Source organism: Trichechus manatus, unplaced genomic scaffold (genome assembly GCF_000243295.1).
Source record: "Trichechus manatus latirostris isolate Lorelei unplaced genomic scaffold, TriManLat1.0 scaffold00050, whole genome shotgun sequence".
Taxonomy (NCBI): Eukaryota; Metazoa; Chordata; class Mammalia; order Sirenia; family Trichechidae; genus Trichechus; species Trichechus manatus.
Genome location: NW_004443986.1, coordinates 10,247,787 through 10,267,044, shown reverse-complemented (window position 1 = coordinate 10,267,044; position 19,258 = coordinate 10,247,787). Strand labels below are relative to the sequence as shown.

Below are 19,258 nucleotides of genomic sequence, written 5' to 3'. Positions count from 1 at the left end.
TCTTCCCAGGAGTAAAAGCCCCTGGTTTAGAGGATTTTTTAAACTGGTTTTCTTCTACTATAAAAGATTCTCTAATAATTTGTTTTCCGAAAATGTTTACAACGCTGTTTTCGTTCATTATTTATATAACAGTTTACACATTTGAAAAATTTATTTAAATAAATTTTAATCTCAGCTGTCTTCCTAAGGTAAGTTTTGGTAGATTTGAGTGGAAGAGCAACTATTTTCTAACTTAATTTTCAGAACAGCATCTAAATATTAACATTCAAATTGTCCTTCAACTCTCTTAAAATAATTCTGGAGTCTTTTTTTTTTTTTTTTTTAAATGTTTAGCTGCACTGGTATATAACCAGTTGCCATCAAATCAATTCCGACTCATGGTGACCCCATGTGTGTCAAGAGTAGAAATGTGCTCCATAAGGTTTTCATCGGCAGATTTTTCAGAAGTAGACTGCCAACCATGAACCTCCAACCTTTCAGTTAGCAGCGGAGCATGTTAACCACTTAAACTAGCCAGGAACTCTCACTGGTACAAAACCAAAATCCTTAAGAGAAGATAGGATCAGTCTTTGGATGGGAAAGCCTCACAAGGTGAAGAAACAATGTTGCTGGAGATTCAGAATCAGGCATAGGAAACCATGCACCAACTGTAATGTGTTCCATAACGTAGACGAGAGGATCAGAGTAACTCACTGTACCAGGCAAACCCTAGAATCTGAGATAGATGTTACGAGGAAAGAAACAAAATTACATCAAAGGGGAGTGAGAATGTTGGGGAAAGAACTTAAGGCGGTTGAAGACGGTAACATATGTTTAAAAGAAAGCACAAGTTACTGCTCATATTTTACAGACAGTTACCCATAAAGCGGAATTAATCTGTCCTTGGCCTTTGAAATAGTAACAATTCATTGTAGACTGGCATTTTTTAAAAATATTGGCTTATGTTTATTTTACCAATTGGGAAAAACAGGTGAAATAGGTCAAGGGAGGACCACTCAATAAATATTTTTGATTGACTAGGTGTTTTGTATGGCACTGAGAGGCTGTGGACAAATAGCTTCTATAGATGGTTGAAGGTTTAAGTGCTCCAGAACTTGTAAAAATGTAATCTTACTGTAACTTGTACTACCAATTCAAATTAATGGAGCAAAGGATGGAATTCAAATAATGCAACTGAAATAACTGGCTAATTTGGAAAAAAAATAACCCACATTCCCAACTCACTCCTTGCACCAGAAATTCCAACACTATTACAAATAGAAAATTTTTTTAAAAAAATATAATTTTAGGGAAAATTTTTTAAGCATAAAACTAAACCACGTGGTTTAGTTTGCACAAATCTTACTACATAAATTTTTAAAACAATGTAACCAAGTTATTAGACAAATGAAAAGCCAGAAGAAAAACACTTCCAACATATAATGACAGATCAGCAACTTATAAATTAAGAATAAACAAATTCCCCTTCAGAAAAATTGGCAGAGGATACAAACAATTCACTATCTCATACACACAAGAATTACAAACAGCCAACAAACCTTAGAAGATCTTTTAACTTCCTCTGTAATCAAAGAAATACAAAAGCAAACATAGATGCCATTTAAAATTAAACAGACTTGGTAAAGTGTGGATAAACTGAGCATTTCACACTGGTGTTAAAGTGCTAGTAGGAATATAAATTGGCAGAATTGTTCTGGAAGACAGTCTGACAAATGTCTATTAAATGTAATATGTGCAAATCCTTGACCCAAAAATTCCACTTCTAGGAAATCTATCTTTCTGAAACATTCACACAAACATGAAATACACACACACTTATATTCATACATATACTTCATACATACACATACACTGCAGCAAAAAGAACACAAGAAAAAAAATAGGCTGGCACCAAATTATCCATCATTAGAAAATAAGCTAAATAACATAAGCAGTCAATCAGTTGGGAGGGGAGTTTCCTTAGGGGTGTGCCCTGTATCCAATATACATGGATGTCCTAGCAAAGCTTGCTCTCTCAATCCTGCATTTGGATCCCCATTCTCTGACCTCCAGGTCTTGGGATGTGAGCCAGCAGCCTGCCACCTGACCTGCAGATTTTGGATTTGCCAGCTCCCATAACCCCATGAGCCAGCAGCTTGTCACCTGACCTGCAGATTTTGGGTTCATCAGCCTCTGCAACCGTGTGAGTAAGTAGAAGCCTCCAGCCTGCTGCTGACCCATGGATTTGGGACTTGTATAGTACAAATGGCTGTCTTTTGAAATACCACAGTTACTATGCTTGAGTAGAAGGAATTTTCTTTCAAGTGTTTCTCCTGTTACCAAGGAATCCACTTCTTTATTGTTTCTATCAGTGTCCTTTGACTAAGCAGAATGCACAATACAATTTCTGCATCTGTATCTGCCACAGTACCTCCTTCTCAGTTTACATTCACTCTTTCATCTCTCATCATCTAAATTTGATCCTCAAGAACAAATGCAGACTATCCCTCATCACTTCATGAAAATCATTATAAGGGATAAAAGAAAAAAACACAAAATGTCCACGGCATTCCCTGGTAAAGATGGTAACTGAACACTGGCATTTAACCTCTACTGTCTCCATATACCCCACCAAAACAGCTTTTCTCTTTTTCTTTCTCTCGATCTCTCTCTTTTTTTTAAAGTGTAAGTCCACAAGGCCAAAGACAACAAGAGATGAGAAAATAGCAACAAAACTTCTAAAAGCAGACAGATGAGTGGTAACTGACTTAGCAGACCTGAAAAGCACAAGAATTAAGAAAAGCCAAGAAGCAGTCCAATTTTCTCCATACAACCCCACACCCACCCCCATAAGGCCCAGAAATTATTAGACCAGATACCACTAAAAAATAGGGGTAAAGAAGGGACAAAAACAGAAGGATTAGGTGAAAGTCTGTCTATGAAGCATTCTCTACATCACTCAAAAAAACTGGGTGACTGCAGCAGAAGATCTGAGAATGATTTTCTGAAGAAGGTAAAGCGGTTGAGGACCTGGATACCACACTGAAAACTGGGAGATTAAGTAAAAGTTTACATAGTGAGTGCTGAGCTCACTTCCTCCTCTTTTTCTCACATTCAGATCCCAGAACACTTGGAGACCCATACATTCCAACAAGAGACTGGAAGTGCTTCTCGAGGGAATCTGACCAGCTCAAGAGGAAAGACCAAAATATACTGATATTAGGGATATCCCCAAAGAGATAAAGATATAGATATTAAGGATACCTCCAAGGAAATGTCCCAGCCAGATCACTCTAATAGTAAATACCACCAAACAATTCAACATTTCCCATTAACCATTTGGTACCCCATCCTAAATGTGGGCAAAAGGGCAATGATCACCAGATATATTTGAAAGAAACGTAAGAACACTTCATGGTTACCCAGGGTAAGGGAGATGGAATCATTCTCTAGATAGTAGTGAATTTCTGTTTATGGTGATGGGAAAGGTGGCACCAAATGTGGATGAAAATTGCACAACCTGACTAATGTAAGTGGCATTATGAAGCTGTATGTAAGAAAAAGGATGAACTGGAAAATGCTGTTATATGTAATTGGAACAAAAAGGGCTACAGCTGCTGATGCTACTTAGACATAACAAAACGCCTCAAAGGACTAATTTTTTTTTCAGTTTGGAGAATCGGGGTTATGGTCTTCTGGGAGAACCCAGTCAACTGGCATAATATTATTTGTAAAGGTTCTGTTCTACTTCCCATTTTGGTGAGTAGTCTCTGGGGTTTTAAAAGCTTACGAGTGGCCATCCAAGATACAACAACTGGTCTCTATTTGAATGGAAAAACAGAGGAAGAAGGAAACCCAAGAATCAGAGATGCAACTGGACTAGAGGACTAACAGCCTCCATGAACCACTGTTTCCTCTGAGACCAGAAGCACTAGATGGTGCCCGGCTACCATTACCAAACATTTTGATCAGAGACACAATAGATGGATCCTGAGACAAAGGGTAAAAATGTTGAACAGAACTTCAAATTCCCAAAGAATCTAGACTTACTGGGCCCTTTCAGGCTGAAGGAACCCGTTGGACTATTGCCCTGGGATACTCTTTAAACCTTAAATAAAACTATCCTCTGAAGTCATCTTTAAACAAAAAAAGAAAAATTACTACAAGAAAATCCAACACCTCTAAAACAAAAAAACAAATAATCCAATTAAAAAACGGGCAAAGGAAACGAACAGACACTTCACCAAAGAAGACATTCAAGTGGCCAACAGACACATGAGGAAATGCTTGCGATCACTAGCCATTAGAGAAACTATTTGTTCCGTAAACTTCATCTAAAGTACAAATTAAAAAAAAAAAAAGAAAATTTAGCTCAAAAAGTAAAAAATGTCAATCCTTAAGCACTGTACTTTTTAAAAAATTTAGCTATATGAGACAAAAGGGACAACAGTAACTCTAAAGAATAGATGAGAAGTTTAGGGGGCAGTAAGTCTAAATTAGTAGGGGTAAAACAACTAGGGCAGAAATAACAAGAATATGACACAATGTGAAGAATGTAACCAATGTCACTGAACAATATGTGTAGAAATGGTGGAATGGGAACGTTTTGAAGTGTATATTTTCACTGAAATTAAAATTAAATTAAATTAAAAAAAGAACCCTTTAGAAAAACTATCATTGATAATCTCAGAGAGATAACAAAAAAGCGTTCTTAGAAATTAAAAATATGAAAGACAAAATGAAAAACTCCATAAGGGATCAGAAATAAAGCTGAGGAATTCTCTAAAAAATTGAAGCAAAAGCTAAAGAGATTTAAAAAAATAGGGAAGAAAATTAGAAGACCAGTTCAGTGGCCCAAATGCCAAATATCAGAATTTCAGAAAGAGAGAATGAAAAAAATGGGTAAGCATGGGGACATCTAGCTCAATTGGCATTGCACACTTTATAAAGAAAATGTTCTACATCCTACTTTGGTGAGTAGCGTCTGGGGTCTTTAAAGCTTCTTGTGGGCGGCCATCTAATATACTCCACTGGTCCCACTCCGTCTGAAGTAAGGGAAAATTAAGAAAACCAAAGACATAAGGGAAAGATTAGTCCAAAGGACTAATGGACCATAAGTACCACAGCCTCTACCAGACTGAGTCCAGCACAATTAGATGGTGCCCAGCTACCACTACCAACCGCTCTGACAGGGATCACAATAGAGGGTCCTAGACAGAGCTGGAGAAAAATGTAGAACAAAATTCAAATTCACAAAAAAAGACCAGGCTTACTGATCTGCGAGAGACTGGAAAAACTCTGAACGTATGGCCACCAGACACCCTTTTAACTTAGTACAAAGTCACTCCTCAGGTTGACCCTTCGACAGACCCATAAAACAAACAATAATACACCCAGCTCCACTATATATATGAGACTAAATGGGCACACCAGCCCAGGGGCAAGGACAAGAAGGCAGGAGGGGACAGGAAAGCTGGACCAATGGAAATGGGGAACCCAAGGTCGAGAAGGGGAGAATGTTGACACGTTATGGTGTTAGCAACCAATGTCACAAAACAATATGTGTATTAATGTTTAATGAGAAACTAATCTGCTCTGTAAACCTTCATCAAAAGCACAATTTAAAAAAAAAAAAGAAAGAAAAAAATGGGGAGGAATAAATCATATAAATAAAGAAAACCTCCCAGAATTAATGGACATTAAGTTTCTGGATTTAAAGGGCCCACTGAGGTCCTAACATAATGTATGAAAGAGATCTACACCCAGGCACATCATCAAAACATTCCAGAACATTGTGGGACAGAGATCTTATAAGCTACCAAATAAAAAGTCACAATATAAAGGATCAAAAATCAAAATAGCATTAGATTCTCAAAAAGAACATTGGGAGATAGGGAAAAAAAAATAGAACAAAGCCTTTAAAATCTGAGGGAAAATTATTTCCAACCTAGAAATCTATATTCAAACTTCAGCATTAGGGTAGAGAAAAAAAAGACCTTTTCAAATATAGAAGACTCAAAACATTTACCTCCTTAGCGCTTTTCTCAGAAGCATACTGGATGGTTTGTTCCCCTAAAATGAGGAAGTAACCTAAAATGAGGGCGGTAACCAAGAAAGAGGAAGCCACAGGACTCTAGGAAATAGGAGCTCCAACACAAGAGAGGTGCAAAGGGAACCCCAAGGATGACAGCAGAGTAAGATCCTGCAACAATTCACTGCTGCAAGCCTAAAGAGCAAACAGTCAAAACCGGAGCAGGTCAGAAGGCTCCAGGAAAGATTTCTCCAAGATAAAGGAAGTAATGAAATATCCTGTGTGGGGTTAAGAGTTACTTTACCTCAAGCAGTTTGGCTTTTGTCCCTGGCCTCTGTGAAACAACCCTTAGAGTAACTGTGCTACAGTGCCCACATCTGAGGGTTTGTATTAATGAACAGGAGCAAGTCTGAGAGCCCACCTGGGAACCAATAATGAGTGCACAGACTGGCTGATGAAAGCCCGAAACACTAAGGCTTGAGGAAGTTTCCTGAAGGAGAGAATCCTGGAAGAAGAAGTTTCCCATGCCCTTGCTTTGGGGACCTTTCCAAACCTGTGAGCACCTCTTCATGTCGTTCCTGAGTTACTCCTGAATTATATCCTGTTATTCCTGCCTGTTTGTAATCTATACTTCTGAGCTGTATCCTTTACCCTAATAAGTCACATAACTGTAAGTATAATCTGTGAGTCCTGTGTGATGTTGCAGAGAATTACCAAACTCAGCAGAAAGAGAGAGTGCCATGGAGAAAGAAGAGGCTGGAGTCTGAGACAATGAAGAAGTTGCAAAGTAGAGATATACTTGACTTCCACCTCCTAGGAACCAGCTTTGTGCTGATTCTTATTCACTAAATTATTTGTTTACCCAATACGTCTGAATACATTGGGAGGATATTCAAACAACTGTGGGTGAACTGGAGTCGAAAACTAGGCAAAGAAACAAAAATAGATACTTATTAGTTCTACAGGAAAAAATAAAATTGTACAGGAAAGGGAAAGTAATAATATACTACATGGCTCAGCAATAAACATCACTAACACAGAATACCATCTAAATATATGATGGGAAAATGGCAGGATAAAGACATATCTGTGTGAAAGTGGCCTGGGGGTGGGCAGAATACATCCTGGGTGAGAAAGAAAGCTGAACTCTCACCTTGCATAACAACAGATTAACTCCTACAATTGAAAAAAATCAAGAAATAGCTTATAGAGGATGTTATTTAGAGATACAGAAGTAATCAACAAATAAATCAGCTGAAATAATTTAAAATGGGTGGCTCTGAGGAACAGGAAATTGGAGGAATGCTGGGGATGGGAAAAACTGTCCGTTTTTCCTAAAAGCATCATAACATTTTGATTCTTTAAATACATGCATGTATAACTTTGAGTTAACACTGAAAAAGAAAAAATGTCCACACACTCACATACACACAAAGTGTTCCAAAGAGAACAGCATGGTCTCTCTCTTTTTCTTTTTTTTGAAGTCTTAAAAGCAAGAGAGAACATGGCATGCATAACAAATTTAAAACACAGCAGGAACCCAGGGTGTGAAAGGGAGAATGGCAATAAACAATACTGCACATGTAGGCAAAGCTGCTTCTCAGGAATTAACAGATGTTACACAATTAACGGTTTCTATTGGGACAATATAAACTTTTTTTAGAGGTACATATGGAAATATCTAGCAGTGACATGTTACAATATACTTTCAATATTCTTCAAAAAAGCAGACAAAACAAATATTGTAAAATGTTAATCATTATTAAATCTAGGTGATAGATATTATATATGGGTATTTATCATACTATTTCTATTTTTCAGTACATTTAAAATTTCATAATAAAAAATCAACAAAAAATTACTTTGTAAAGAGCTATGTGTTATGCAATGAATTTCCATGACTATTTTAAATGGGATAGGTTGGAAAAGACTGGAAACATTCTACGGTTATCTTACCATATCCTGCCATGGAAGCACCATTCTCGACATCCACTGTGTTCTTATTTTCCTCTGCTAGAGCTTTAACATATCTTTTGCTTAAATCTAGTATTTGTTCACGTAACTTGACACTACTTTGATGTCTTGGTTGCTGAAAAGTATAGTGCAGTAACATCAATCCCCAAATGAGTCCAAATACAAGCAACAGGAAGCTCAATTTCTGGGACATATTTTTTCTTGAGATTGTAAGAAACATTTCTGATGAAGTGAACAAACTCGACTGAAAAGTGGCAACTAGAGACAAGTCACCAAACAACCAAGACTTTTGAAAAGAAAAAAACTCTTCCTCTAATATTGTATATCTTTCATCTTCAGCAAGGTTGTCTCCAACTCTTAACTCTGTAAAATTAAGAAGAAAAAAGACGATTAGTCTTAACTGAGATCAGTAATATAACAGACAGATTTAAGAAGAGATTCTACAGTTTTGACTTGACACCATAGCATCTTCTCTGGCAACTTTCTCCACCACTAAGTAAACCTTCAGGTCTTTTACCAGCTTCATTTACATAGCTCTTGAAAATTTTAAACTAGAAATAAATATCAGCTCATTGAAAATATCTGAGGGTGCAGCCAACATGGCACCCTCGACAGCCATACCATGCCATCCCTCTGAAGCAAAGACCTGAAAAACTAAGTAAAACAGATACAAAAGTCAATTCTGAAATCCTAAGCATCAAATGAAGGGGTAAAGAACTAGATCAAACACGGAATGGAAGAAGAAACTGACAGAAAACAGAGAACGAGGAGAAATAGAGAGTGGAGGTCCCCTGCCAACTAACACAGCATAGCGTCGCCATCTTGGAACACAGCCAGCAAAGATGCAGGACAGGGAGTACAGGAAGGTGACTTCACGGAGCTCTCAACAGGAGACAGAGCATCCAGTAACCAGAGAAACACACTTTCCCATGACTCACCCTTCTGGTGAGCTGAAGCAAGAACCCCCCATCCCGGCTGCCCTCACTGCCTGAGTCCACAATATGAGCCCCCTCCCAGGCCTGCTCCGACCCCTCCCACCATGCAGCTTTTTTTTCCCCTTTCTTCCTTTTCTTTCTCCCTCCAACCTAACCCCATACATCACCATCCCCTTCCTACAGGTCCCTGCCACACCATCGTGGCCAAAGAGCCACTAGCCCACTGCCACCCCAGGACCACCCTGCCCCCTACCTGCCAGCTCTGGCTGCACTGCCGTTTTTTTGTTTGTTTTCTTCTTTTCCCTTTCTCCCGTTTCCTTCTCCCTCCCACCTAGGCCCCCTTCCCACTGGCCCCCACCACGCCACCGCAGATAAAAGTACCACTGACACAATAGCCTGCTGCTGCCCCAGGTTTGCCATGCCCCAACCCACTGGACCCCATGATGCAGTCATTTATTTATGTTTATTTTTTTCTTTTTCTTTCTTTTCTTTCTCCCTCCCACCTAGCCCCATACACAAACTCCCGCCCCTTCCTGCTGGCCCCTGGGTCCACCCTGCCTCTGCCACCAGCTACTGCAACACCGTACCTTTTTTTTTTTCTTTCTCTTTTCTCTTCTTTCTCCCTCCTACCTAGCACCATTCACCACTTCCCCCACTTCCCACCGCCCCAGCTGCACCACCATGGCTACAGCATCCCAGGCACTCAGGCCTGCCACCCCACTGGGCCCACACTGCCCCACCCCTCCCACCACTTGACCAGCTGCTGAATGGTGGGAAGCAAGCCCATACCACTCCCAGCCCAACACCCCCCATCTGACAGGGGCTGTGAATGCTCCCTCACCACGGGACCAACATTAGAAGGTTGACAGAGCCCACCCAGTCCACCCTCAGCCACCTCGCCAAACCAGTGTCAAGTGAAGCGGGCTCACCCTGCTTGCTGCTGCCCTACCCACCCAGACAAGGTGGTGAGAGAAATCATGCCCACAGACTAGCAACCAGCAAAGCACGCCTGGCCTGCCCACCTTGAAATACTAAAATAAACCAAAAAGCAGGATGAAACAAACAAACATACAATCAATCAATAAAGGAAATAACACCTTAATGTCTCAGAGATAGTGGACAATATCAAAACATTAAAAAAGCAGGACAAGATGGCTCCAGTAAGTGACCAAAACAAAAAACCATATAACATTCCAGTAGAAGAAAAGGTAGTGGAACTGCCTGACATACAATTCAACTGACAAATATTTAGGGCTCTCCAAGAAATTAGGAAAGAGATCAAAGAAAACACTGACAAAACCAAGGAAAATTTGGACAAAATCGTGGAAAACACAGACAAAACCAATGAAAACATAGCCAAAATCAAGAAAAACACAGGTAAAGCAAAAGAATAATTCAGGAAAATAACACAAGAGCAAAACATCAAAATAAATAATTAAAAATCATACACAAAAAGGGGAACTAGAAATCCAAAAAATAAACAACAAAATTTCAGAAATGGACAAGTCAATAGAAGGTCTTAGGAACAAATCTGAAGCAAGAGAAGACAGAATCAGTGAAACCGAAGATAAATCTGTGAAGGCCACTTTGTTTGAGGAAAAATCAGAGAAAAGAATGCAGAAAACTAAGAATTATGTGGGACACAGTCAAGAGCAAAAATCTGCACTTGATAGGAATTCCAGAACAAGGGGGTAAAATAGAAAACACATAGAAAATTGTTGATAATTTTCTGGCAGAAATCTTCCCAAAAATCATAAAAGATGAAAAGGTGACCATCCAACAAGCTCAACGAATACCTATATAGGATAGACCCCAAAAGAAAGTCACAAAGACATATCATAATCATAATTGCCAAAATCAAAGACAAAAGAAGCCCACAGGCACCAAAAGAAAGGAAATAATAAGGATTAGAGCACACGTAAATGAAACAGAGAACAGAAAAACAACAGAAAGAATCAATAAGACCAGAAGTTGGCTCTTTGAAAGAATCAATAAAACCAACAAACTTCTAGCCAAATTAACAAAAGAAAAGCAGAAGAAGAAGCAAATAACCTAAACGAATGAGATGGGAGACATTACTACAGAACCAAGTGAAATAAAAACGATCATAACAGAATACTATGAAAAACTGTACTCCAAACAAATTTGAAAAACTAGAGGAAATGGACAGATTTCTAGAAACACACTACCTACCTAAACTAACACAACTGAGGTAGAAAAATTGAACAGACCCATAACAAAAGAAGAGGTTGAAGAGGTAATTTAAAAAAAACTCCCAACAAAAAAAAAGCCCTACCCCAGACAGCTTCACTGGAGAATTCTATCAAACTTTCAGAAAAGAGCTCACACCAATACTAATTCAAAGTATTTCAGAGCATAGAAGAAAAAGGAATGCTCCTGAATTCATTCTATGAAGCCAGCATAATCCTGATACCAAAGCCAGGCAAAGATACCACAATAAAAGAAAATTATAGACCAATACCCCTCATGAATATAGACAAAAAAAATTTAGACAAAATACTAGCCAACAGAATTCAGTATCATATCAAAAAAATAATCCACCACAACCAAGTGGGATTCATACCAGGTATGTAAGGATGGTTCAACATTAGAAAATCAATCAATATAATCCACCACATAAATAATACAAATGAAAAGAATCACATGGTCATCTCAATTGACGCAGAAAAGGCATTTGATAAAGTTTAACATCCATTTCTGATAAAAACTCTCAATAAAATAGGAATAGAAGGGAAATTCCTCAACATAATAAAGGGCATCTATACAAAACCAATAGCCAACACCATCCTCAATGGAGAGAGGCTGAAAGCATTCCGCTGAGAACGAGAACAAGACAAGGATGCCCTTTATCACTACTTCTATTTAACACTGTGCTGGAAGTCCTAACTAGAGCAGTAAGGCAAGAAAAAGAAATAAAGGGTATCCAAATTGGAAAGGAAGAAGTAAAACTATCCCTATTCACAGATGTCATTATCTTATACCTAGAGAACCCCAAAGATTTCACAAAAAAACTAATAAACAAAGATTTATCAGAGTAGCAGGATACAAGATCAACATACAAAAATCGGTTGAATTCCTCTACACCAACAAAGAGAACTTCAGAAAGGAAATTAGGAAATAATTACCATTTACACTAGCCCCTAAAAAGATAAAATACTTAGGAATAAATCTAACCAGGGACATAAAAGACCTATACAAAGAAAACTACAAAATGCTACTTGCAAAAAACCAAAAGAGACCTACATAAATGGAAAAATATACCATGCTCATGGACAGGAAGACTCAACATTGTGAAAATGTCAATTCTATCCAAGCAGTCTACAAACATTAACACAATTCCAATCCAAATACCAACAGCATTCTTTAACAAGATGGAAAAACTAATTACCAACTTTATATGAAAAAGAAGGAGGCCCCAGATAAGAAAAGCATTACTAAAGAAAAAGAACAAAGTAGGGGACCTGACATTACCTGATCTCAGAACCTACTGTAGACCCATGGTAGTCAAAACACCCTGGTACTAGTACAACAACAGGCACATAGACAAATGGAACAGAATCGAGAACCCGGATGTAAATCCATCCACCTACGGTCAGCTGATCTTTGACAAAGGACCAAAGTCCATGAAATGGGGAAAAGACAGTCTTTTTAACAAATGGTGCTGGCAAAACTGGATGTCCATCTGTAAAAAAATGAAACAGGACCCATACCTCACACCATACATGAAAACAAACTCAAAGTGGATCAAAGACCTAAATATAAAATCTAAAACAATAAAGATTATGGAAGAAAAAACAAGGACAACACTACGGGCCCTAATACATGGCATAAATACAATACAAACCATAATGAACAATTCACAAACACCAGAAGATAAACTAGATAACTGGGAGCTCCTAAAAATTAAACACTTAGGCTCATCAAAAGACCTCACCAAAAGAGTAAAAAGAGAACCTACAGACTGGGAAAAAAATTTTGGCTGTGACATATCTGACAAGGGTCTACTCTCTAAAATCTATAAAATACTTCAACACTTCAACGACAAAAAGACAAACAATCCAATTAAAAAATAGGCAAAGGATATGAACAGACACTTTACCAAAGAAAACATTCAGGCAGCTAGCAGACACATAAGGAAATGCTTGCAATCATTAGCCATTAGAGAAATGCAAATCAAAACTACAATGAGATACCATCTCACCCTGATATTACTGGCAATAGTCAAAAAAAACAGAAAATAACAAATATTGGAGAGGTTGCGGGGAGACTGGAACTCTTACGCACTGCTAGTGGGAATGTAAAATGGTATAACCACTATGGAAAACGATATGGGGCCTCCTTAAAAAGCTAGAAGTCGAAATACCTTATGATCTAGCAATCCCACTTCTAGGAATATGGCCTAGAAAAATAAGAGTCATCACAGGAATAGACATATGCACACCCATGTTCACTGGAGCATTATTCACAATAGCAAAAAGATGGAAACAATCTAAGAGCCCATTAACAGATGAATGGATAAACAAATTATGGTACATACACACACAATGGAATACTATGCAACGATAAAGAACAATGATGACTCTGCAAAACATCTCACAACTTGGATGAATCTGGAGGGCACTATGCTGAGTTAAATAAGTTAATCACAAAGGGGCAAATACTGTATGAGACCACTACTATAAAAAGCCAAAAAAAGGTTTACACACAGATAAAAACAATCTTTGATGGTTACTGGGCAGGGGGGGATCACTAACCAGATAGTAGACAATTGTTAACTTTGGTGAAGGATAAGACAACACACAATACAGGGGAAATCAGCACAACTTGACCAATGTCATAGAAGCTTCCTAGACACATCCAAACACCTTGAGGGACTGTATTACTGGGGCTGAGGGCTGCAGACCACGGTCTTGTGGGACACTTAGGTCAATTGGCATAACATAGTGCATAAAGAAAATATTCCATATCCTACTTAGATGAGTTGCGTGTGGGGTCTTAAAAGCTTGCAAGCAGCCATCTAAGATACATCTATTGGTCCCATGCCATCCAGAGCAAAGGAGAATAAAGAAAACCAAAGACAAAAGGAAAATATCAGTCCAAAGGACTAACGGACCGCATGAAGCACAGCCTCCATCAGCCTGAGCCTGGAAGAACTAGATGCCCGGCTACCACCACCAACCACTCTGCGAGGGATCACAATAGAGGGTGGAGGACAGAGTGGGGAAAAAAAAGTAGAACAAAACTCAAATTCACACACACAAAAAAGACCAGACTTACTACTGGTCTGACAAAGACTGGAGTAACTCCTGAAACTGTGGCCCCCGTGCACCCTGCTAGATACTGATACTGTATAGAACTGAAGCCACTCCCGAAGTCCACCTTTCAGCCAAAGATTAGACAGACCTATGAAACAAACAATAACACATGTGAGGAACATGCTTAATTCAATCAAGTGTATGAGACCAAATGGGCAACACCTGCCCAAAAGCAAAAATGAGAAGGCAGAAAGGGACAGGAAAACTGGACAAATGGACATGGGGAACCCTGGGTGGAAAGAGAATAGGGGAAGTGCTGACACAATGCAGAGATTGCAACCAATGTCACAAAACAATTTGTGTATAAATTTTTGAATGAATAACTAATTTGCGCTGTACATTTTCACCTAAAGCACAATAAAAAAAAATTAAAAATAAACAAAAAAAATTTTGAAAAATTGCACCATGGTCACAGAACTCTTCAAATGATTTATTCTCATTTGTAACTAAAACTGTGGCTATAACACGATTTACAGGAGGTCTGAGTCTACTCAAAAACAGGCAGTCCCCAGATTATGAATTCTGTTCCTAGATCTGTCTTTAAGTTGAATTTGTACATAAGTCGGAAAAGTTAGGTACAGTTCATATCTAACATCAGTCAAATGTTTGTCTTAGTATACAGTATATAGGGCACATAAAAAACATTAAAGAAACACTTCCAGATACACTAAAACATCTTTAACATAATAATACAGTAATAATAATAATGTTTTGATGCACATCGCAAAGTAGCACCCGTTTGTTATTACAAACCATTGTATGTACCTCAAATTTTTAATATAATAGGCTTTACAAAGGTTGGTTTGTAACTATGAGTTGTATGTAAATCAGAGTTTCATAACCTGAGGACTGCCTGTACATTTCACTAATCTAAATGTCACTCTGAAGCTATTCCTCTTCAAAAAAAAAAAAAAAAGGTGGAAAAGGTGGATGCCAAAATAAAGTTAGAAATGAGGAAAGGTTAAACATATCAAAAAATCAAAATGCCTGACTAATAAGAACTCCCATAATATAAATAAAGTGTGCCAATGTTTGAAAATGTTACTAGGAGACATTACTGAAATGAAAATGATGTACTTCAGGTAGCATCAAAACTAAGATGAAAAATAAGTTACAATTTCTAAGTGTATACCTTATAAAAGTATGCTAGACATAATGAATGGTAATCATTTAATGGCAAGTGCTGAAACAGGTTAAAACATTTTTCTATATTTCTAACTTCATAATTCCAAACTTTAGATGATACAGGTATATAGTTTAACACTGAAAGGTTGTATTTCAATCTTTTAAAAAAAGAGAAAGGTGATGACAATCATGAAGTCCACAAAGACCTGGAGAATAATAATGTGTAAGTGAATCACCAAAGTATCCAGCAAAGAAAACCCTCTGACTTCATCAATGGAGCAAAAATCTATAGGTAACAATATACCTGAAGTCAAAAAGTGCATCTCAGAAGGATATTTCATAGCTTAATGAAAATAGTCCTTAAGAACTTTTTAACTTCTAGTATGGGCAAATAAAACATCCCAATTTTAATCCATTTACTAGGGTAGAATCACATGACTTAACGAATAAAATCTAATTTCAGGACAAGACTAAAAATGAATATTGTGTAGTATAAAGGTAACATACCTTACAGAGCATTCAATCACTTTCATTCAACAAACATATATTGAGCCAGTATATATGCTAGGCAATGGGATACCAGGTTCCTGCCCTACATATTTGCTTTCTAGCACAGATGTTTTCAAATCTTTTTTAAAAATAATATAAAGAATTTTTTAACCTTATGCAAAGTACCAAAATACAAAACGCATACAATCAAAGCCTCTCTATCAGATGTATGTGTGTGCGTGTGTAGGTATATGTAAGAGTGGGGGATTTCCTGCCCTGCCAGTCCATCTATCCTGCTCAAAAAACTTCCACTCTTCCTTTCCTCCATCCTGCCACCTAGCCAACCCTCAGTCCCTGGTGCACCACTACTAAACATTCAGGGGCTCCAAGGTTTGAAGAACACCTGTCTACTCTTGTTGAAGTCTAGACCACCTTGCCAAACCTCACTACAAGAACGACTATACCACTAAATGAGTATACTAATTACTACAGTAAAGTGTTAATTTCGTTAAAAATCAGGAATTAACTCCCTTTCAAATTTTCTTCTACTTCTGTTTATGTCTTCTTTAGTTACTGTACCCAGAATAAATCCTTTCAGATCTTATAAAAATACCATTAATATCAATACTGGATTACTGAACATTCAGCAAAGTCAGGCAACGATGACCTAATATTTTTTTCTACAGAGATTTTACATTTGATTTGAGTTCAGAAAGTAGAAATTCTGTATTCCCAAGCAAACTTTTAAAAAGTTTTCTGTATGTATTTATATTAAATTTATTCTTCCTTTGTAATCCTTTGTTGCTCTTGTTGTGTGCTGTTGAGTCAATTCTGACTCACAGCGACCCCATGTGATAGAGTAGAACTGTTCCACAGGGTTTTCTAGGCTGTAATCTTTACAAAGCAGATCACCAGGTCGTTCATTCTCCCTCAGAACTGCAAGGTGGGTTCGAGCAGCCAACCTTTCAGTTAGCAGGCAAGTGCTTAACTATTGTGCTACTAGGGCCCCTTTTGTAACCCTTCATTGGCTCTTACGTCTTTTCAAATATGGTCTGTGTGTCAGACTACCTGACCTAGCAGCCAGTGGGGAATCAACTGGGACCTGTACTGAAGCAGTCACAACTGAAGCAGTTTGAAGGGTAGTATGACAACAAAGCCAGAAAAGTGACATCACCAGAGAACGGAGAACATACACTCCCAGGTATTTTGACAGATAAAGTTTAAAATGGCAGCCCAGAAAGTCTGGGCCACTGTATATACCTAAGGCCGAAAAGAAAAAGATTTGAAACCAGAGGCAAATAGGGCACTTCGATTAAATAACAGCAACCACCATCACTACAATCACTTATTACATACCAGACACTGCTCTGAGCTTTTTATATCAATTAACTTCTTTAATCCTCACAATATCCCATAAAAATAAAAACCAAACCCGTTGCCGTCGAGTCGATTCTGACTTACAGCGACTCCACAGGACAGACTGAACTGCCCCACAGAGACTCCAAAGAGCGGAGCGGCTGGTGGATTCAAACTGCCAACCTTTTTATTAGCAGCCGAGCTCTTAACCACTGCGCCACCAGGACTCCATACTAGTGATAACCTCACTTAAAAGGTTAAGAAAACTGAAGCCAAGAGAAGTTTAACAACTTGCCCAGGTCTTACAACTGTCTAGTGGTAGAAACAGGACTTAAAGCTTAGGCTCTTAACCACTGCCCCTCCTTCTATAGCAATGACAATCTAGCAGCAGGAAAAGTAGCAGTGAACAATTATTACGCTTATTATGTGCCTAACTCTGAGGTAAACACTTCACGAGGGTTATTTCATTTAATATTTGCAATAACCCCATAAGGAAGCTATTGTTATTGTTATTTATAATTGTATTCCCATTTTAAAGATAATCAAATTAAGGCTTACAGAAGTTCACCTGCCTAAGATTTTTACCCAAGCCAACTGACTCCAGAGCCCTAAACTTCAGCGAGAGCTAGAATCTGTACCAATTCAGGGTCTCTCCTTTCCTTTAGAAAGGTTTCTTAAACCCAGCCTTTTAAAACTCATAGGTTTCACAAAACTCTATAAAAGTGACAAATTCCAAAACTGTAATGGCATTAGAGAATAAGAGATTCGCAGGAGAAAAAAACTAGTCAAACACAGGGAGCCTCATCTGCGAGAAGTCCTTCCAAATAAGTGCAAGCTTAAGAATGAAAGGTTGCTCAATACCATCATGAACTTTGCTTAAAGGATGAGTGGCAGTACCAATATAAGATAGAGAGAAAACACACTGGTAGTGAATAAGATAGAAGGCACAGCTGGTGAGGATACACCCCCCACAGTAATAAATCCCAGGAAACAAGGAGGCCTAGTTTAAATCTAGTGTTTCTCAAAGTGTGGAGGTACTCATAAATCAAAGTTGCAAATTTTAAAGCACCACTTGTACCTCTATATTAAGGCCTGACTGTACCATCAGATTGGGAAAACAGGCCGTCATGAATAAGAGGGTCTTCATAGTCTTGACTCTGTATGGAGTGTGTCTCCTCAGCACGGCTCTCACTGAAATAAAATTAGAAGCAAAAGCCCATCTCAGAAGGGAATCAGGAGCATTTATGGGGACTACTACAACAAGAACTTTATATGCCTTGTAATTTGTGCGTGTTTGTTATATGTTTTCCTATAGAAATAAACATTAAACGTTTAATATGAAAAGGGTTTGTCTTTGGGAATAGCAAAGAGGCACTTCATTCCACTCTAAGCAATTCTGAAAGAACACCGAAGAGTAAAGTAAGTATGGGAGCTACCAAGAAGAAAGGACACCTGAAGCCTTCTTCAAATTAAAAAGATGGCCTGTTGTTAGGTGCTGTTGAGTCAGTTCTGACTCATAATGACCCTATGCACAACAGAACGGAAACATTGCCTGGTTCTGCACCATCCTCACAATTGTTGCTATGCTTGAGCCCACTGTTGCAGCCACCATATCAATCCATCTCGTTGAGGGTCTTCCTCTTTTTCGCTGACCCTCTACTTTACCAAGCATGATGTCCTTCTCCAGGGACTGATCCTTTCTGATAACATGTCCAAAAGTATGTGAGACATAGTCTTGCCATCCTTGGATCTAAGAAGCACTCTGGTCGTACTTCTTCCAAGACAGATTTGTTCGTTCTCTTGGCAGTCCACAGTATATTCAATATTCTTCGCCAGCACCACAATTCAAAGTCATCAATTCTTCTTCGGTCTTCCTCATTCATTGTCCAGCTTTCGCATGCATATGAGGCAACTGAAAACACCATGGCGTGGGTCAGGCGCACCTTAGTCCTCTAGGTGACTTCTTTGCTTTCCAACACTTTAAAGAGGTCTTTTGCAGCCATTGCCCAATGCAATGCATCTTTTGATTTCTT

At 38.3% G+C, this 19,258-nt stretch overlaps 1 protein-coding gene across 3 annotated transcripts in view; it reads right to left on the bottom strand.

Annotated features, from left to right (window-relative positions):
• Positions 1 to 19,258, bottom strand: part of CCDC126 (coiled-coil domain containing 126) — a 48,570-nt gene that overhangs the window by 11,785 nt on the left and 17,527 nt on the right. Inside the window, exons 3-4 of one of the 3 annotated variants that reach the window (XM_023732332.1) lie at positions 18,328 to 18,416; positions 7,967 to 8,347 (exon numbers count right to left, since the gene is read on the bottom strand). In XM_023732332.1, coding sequence (XP_023588100.1) covers positions 7,967 to 8,347; positions 18,328 to 18,416 — 470 coding nt within the window. Of the gene's footprint in view, positions 1 to 7,966; positions 8,348 to 18,303; positions 18,417 to 19,258 lie in introns of all 3 variants that reach the window. The other 2 variants (XM_023732333.1, XM_023732334.1) reach the window with 2 other exon arrangements.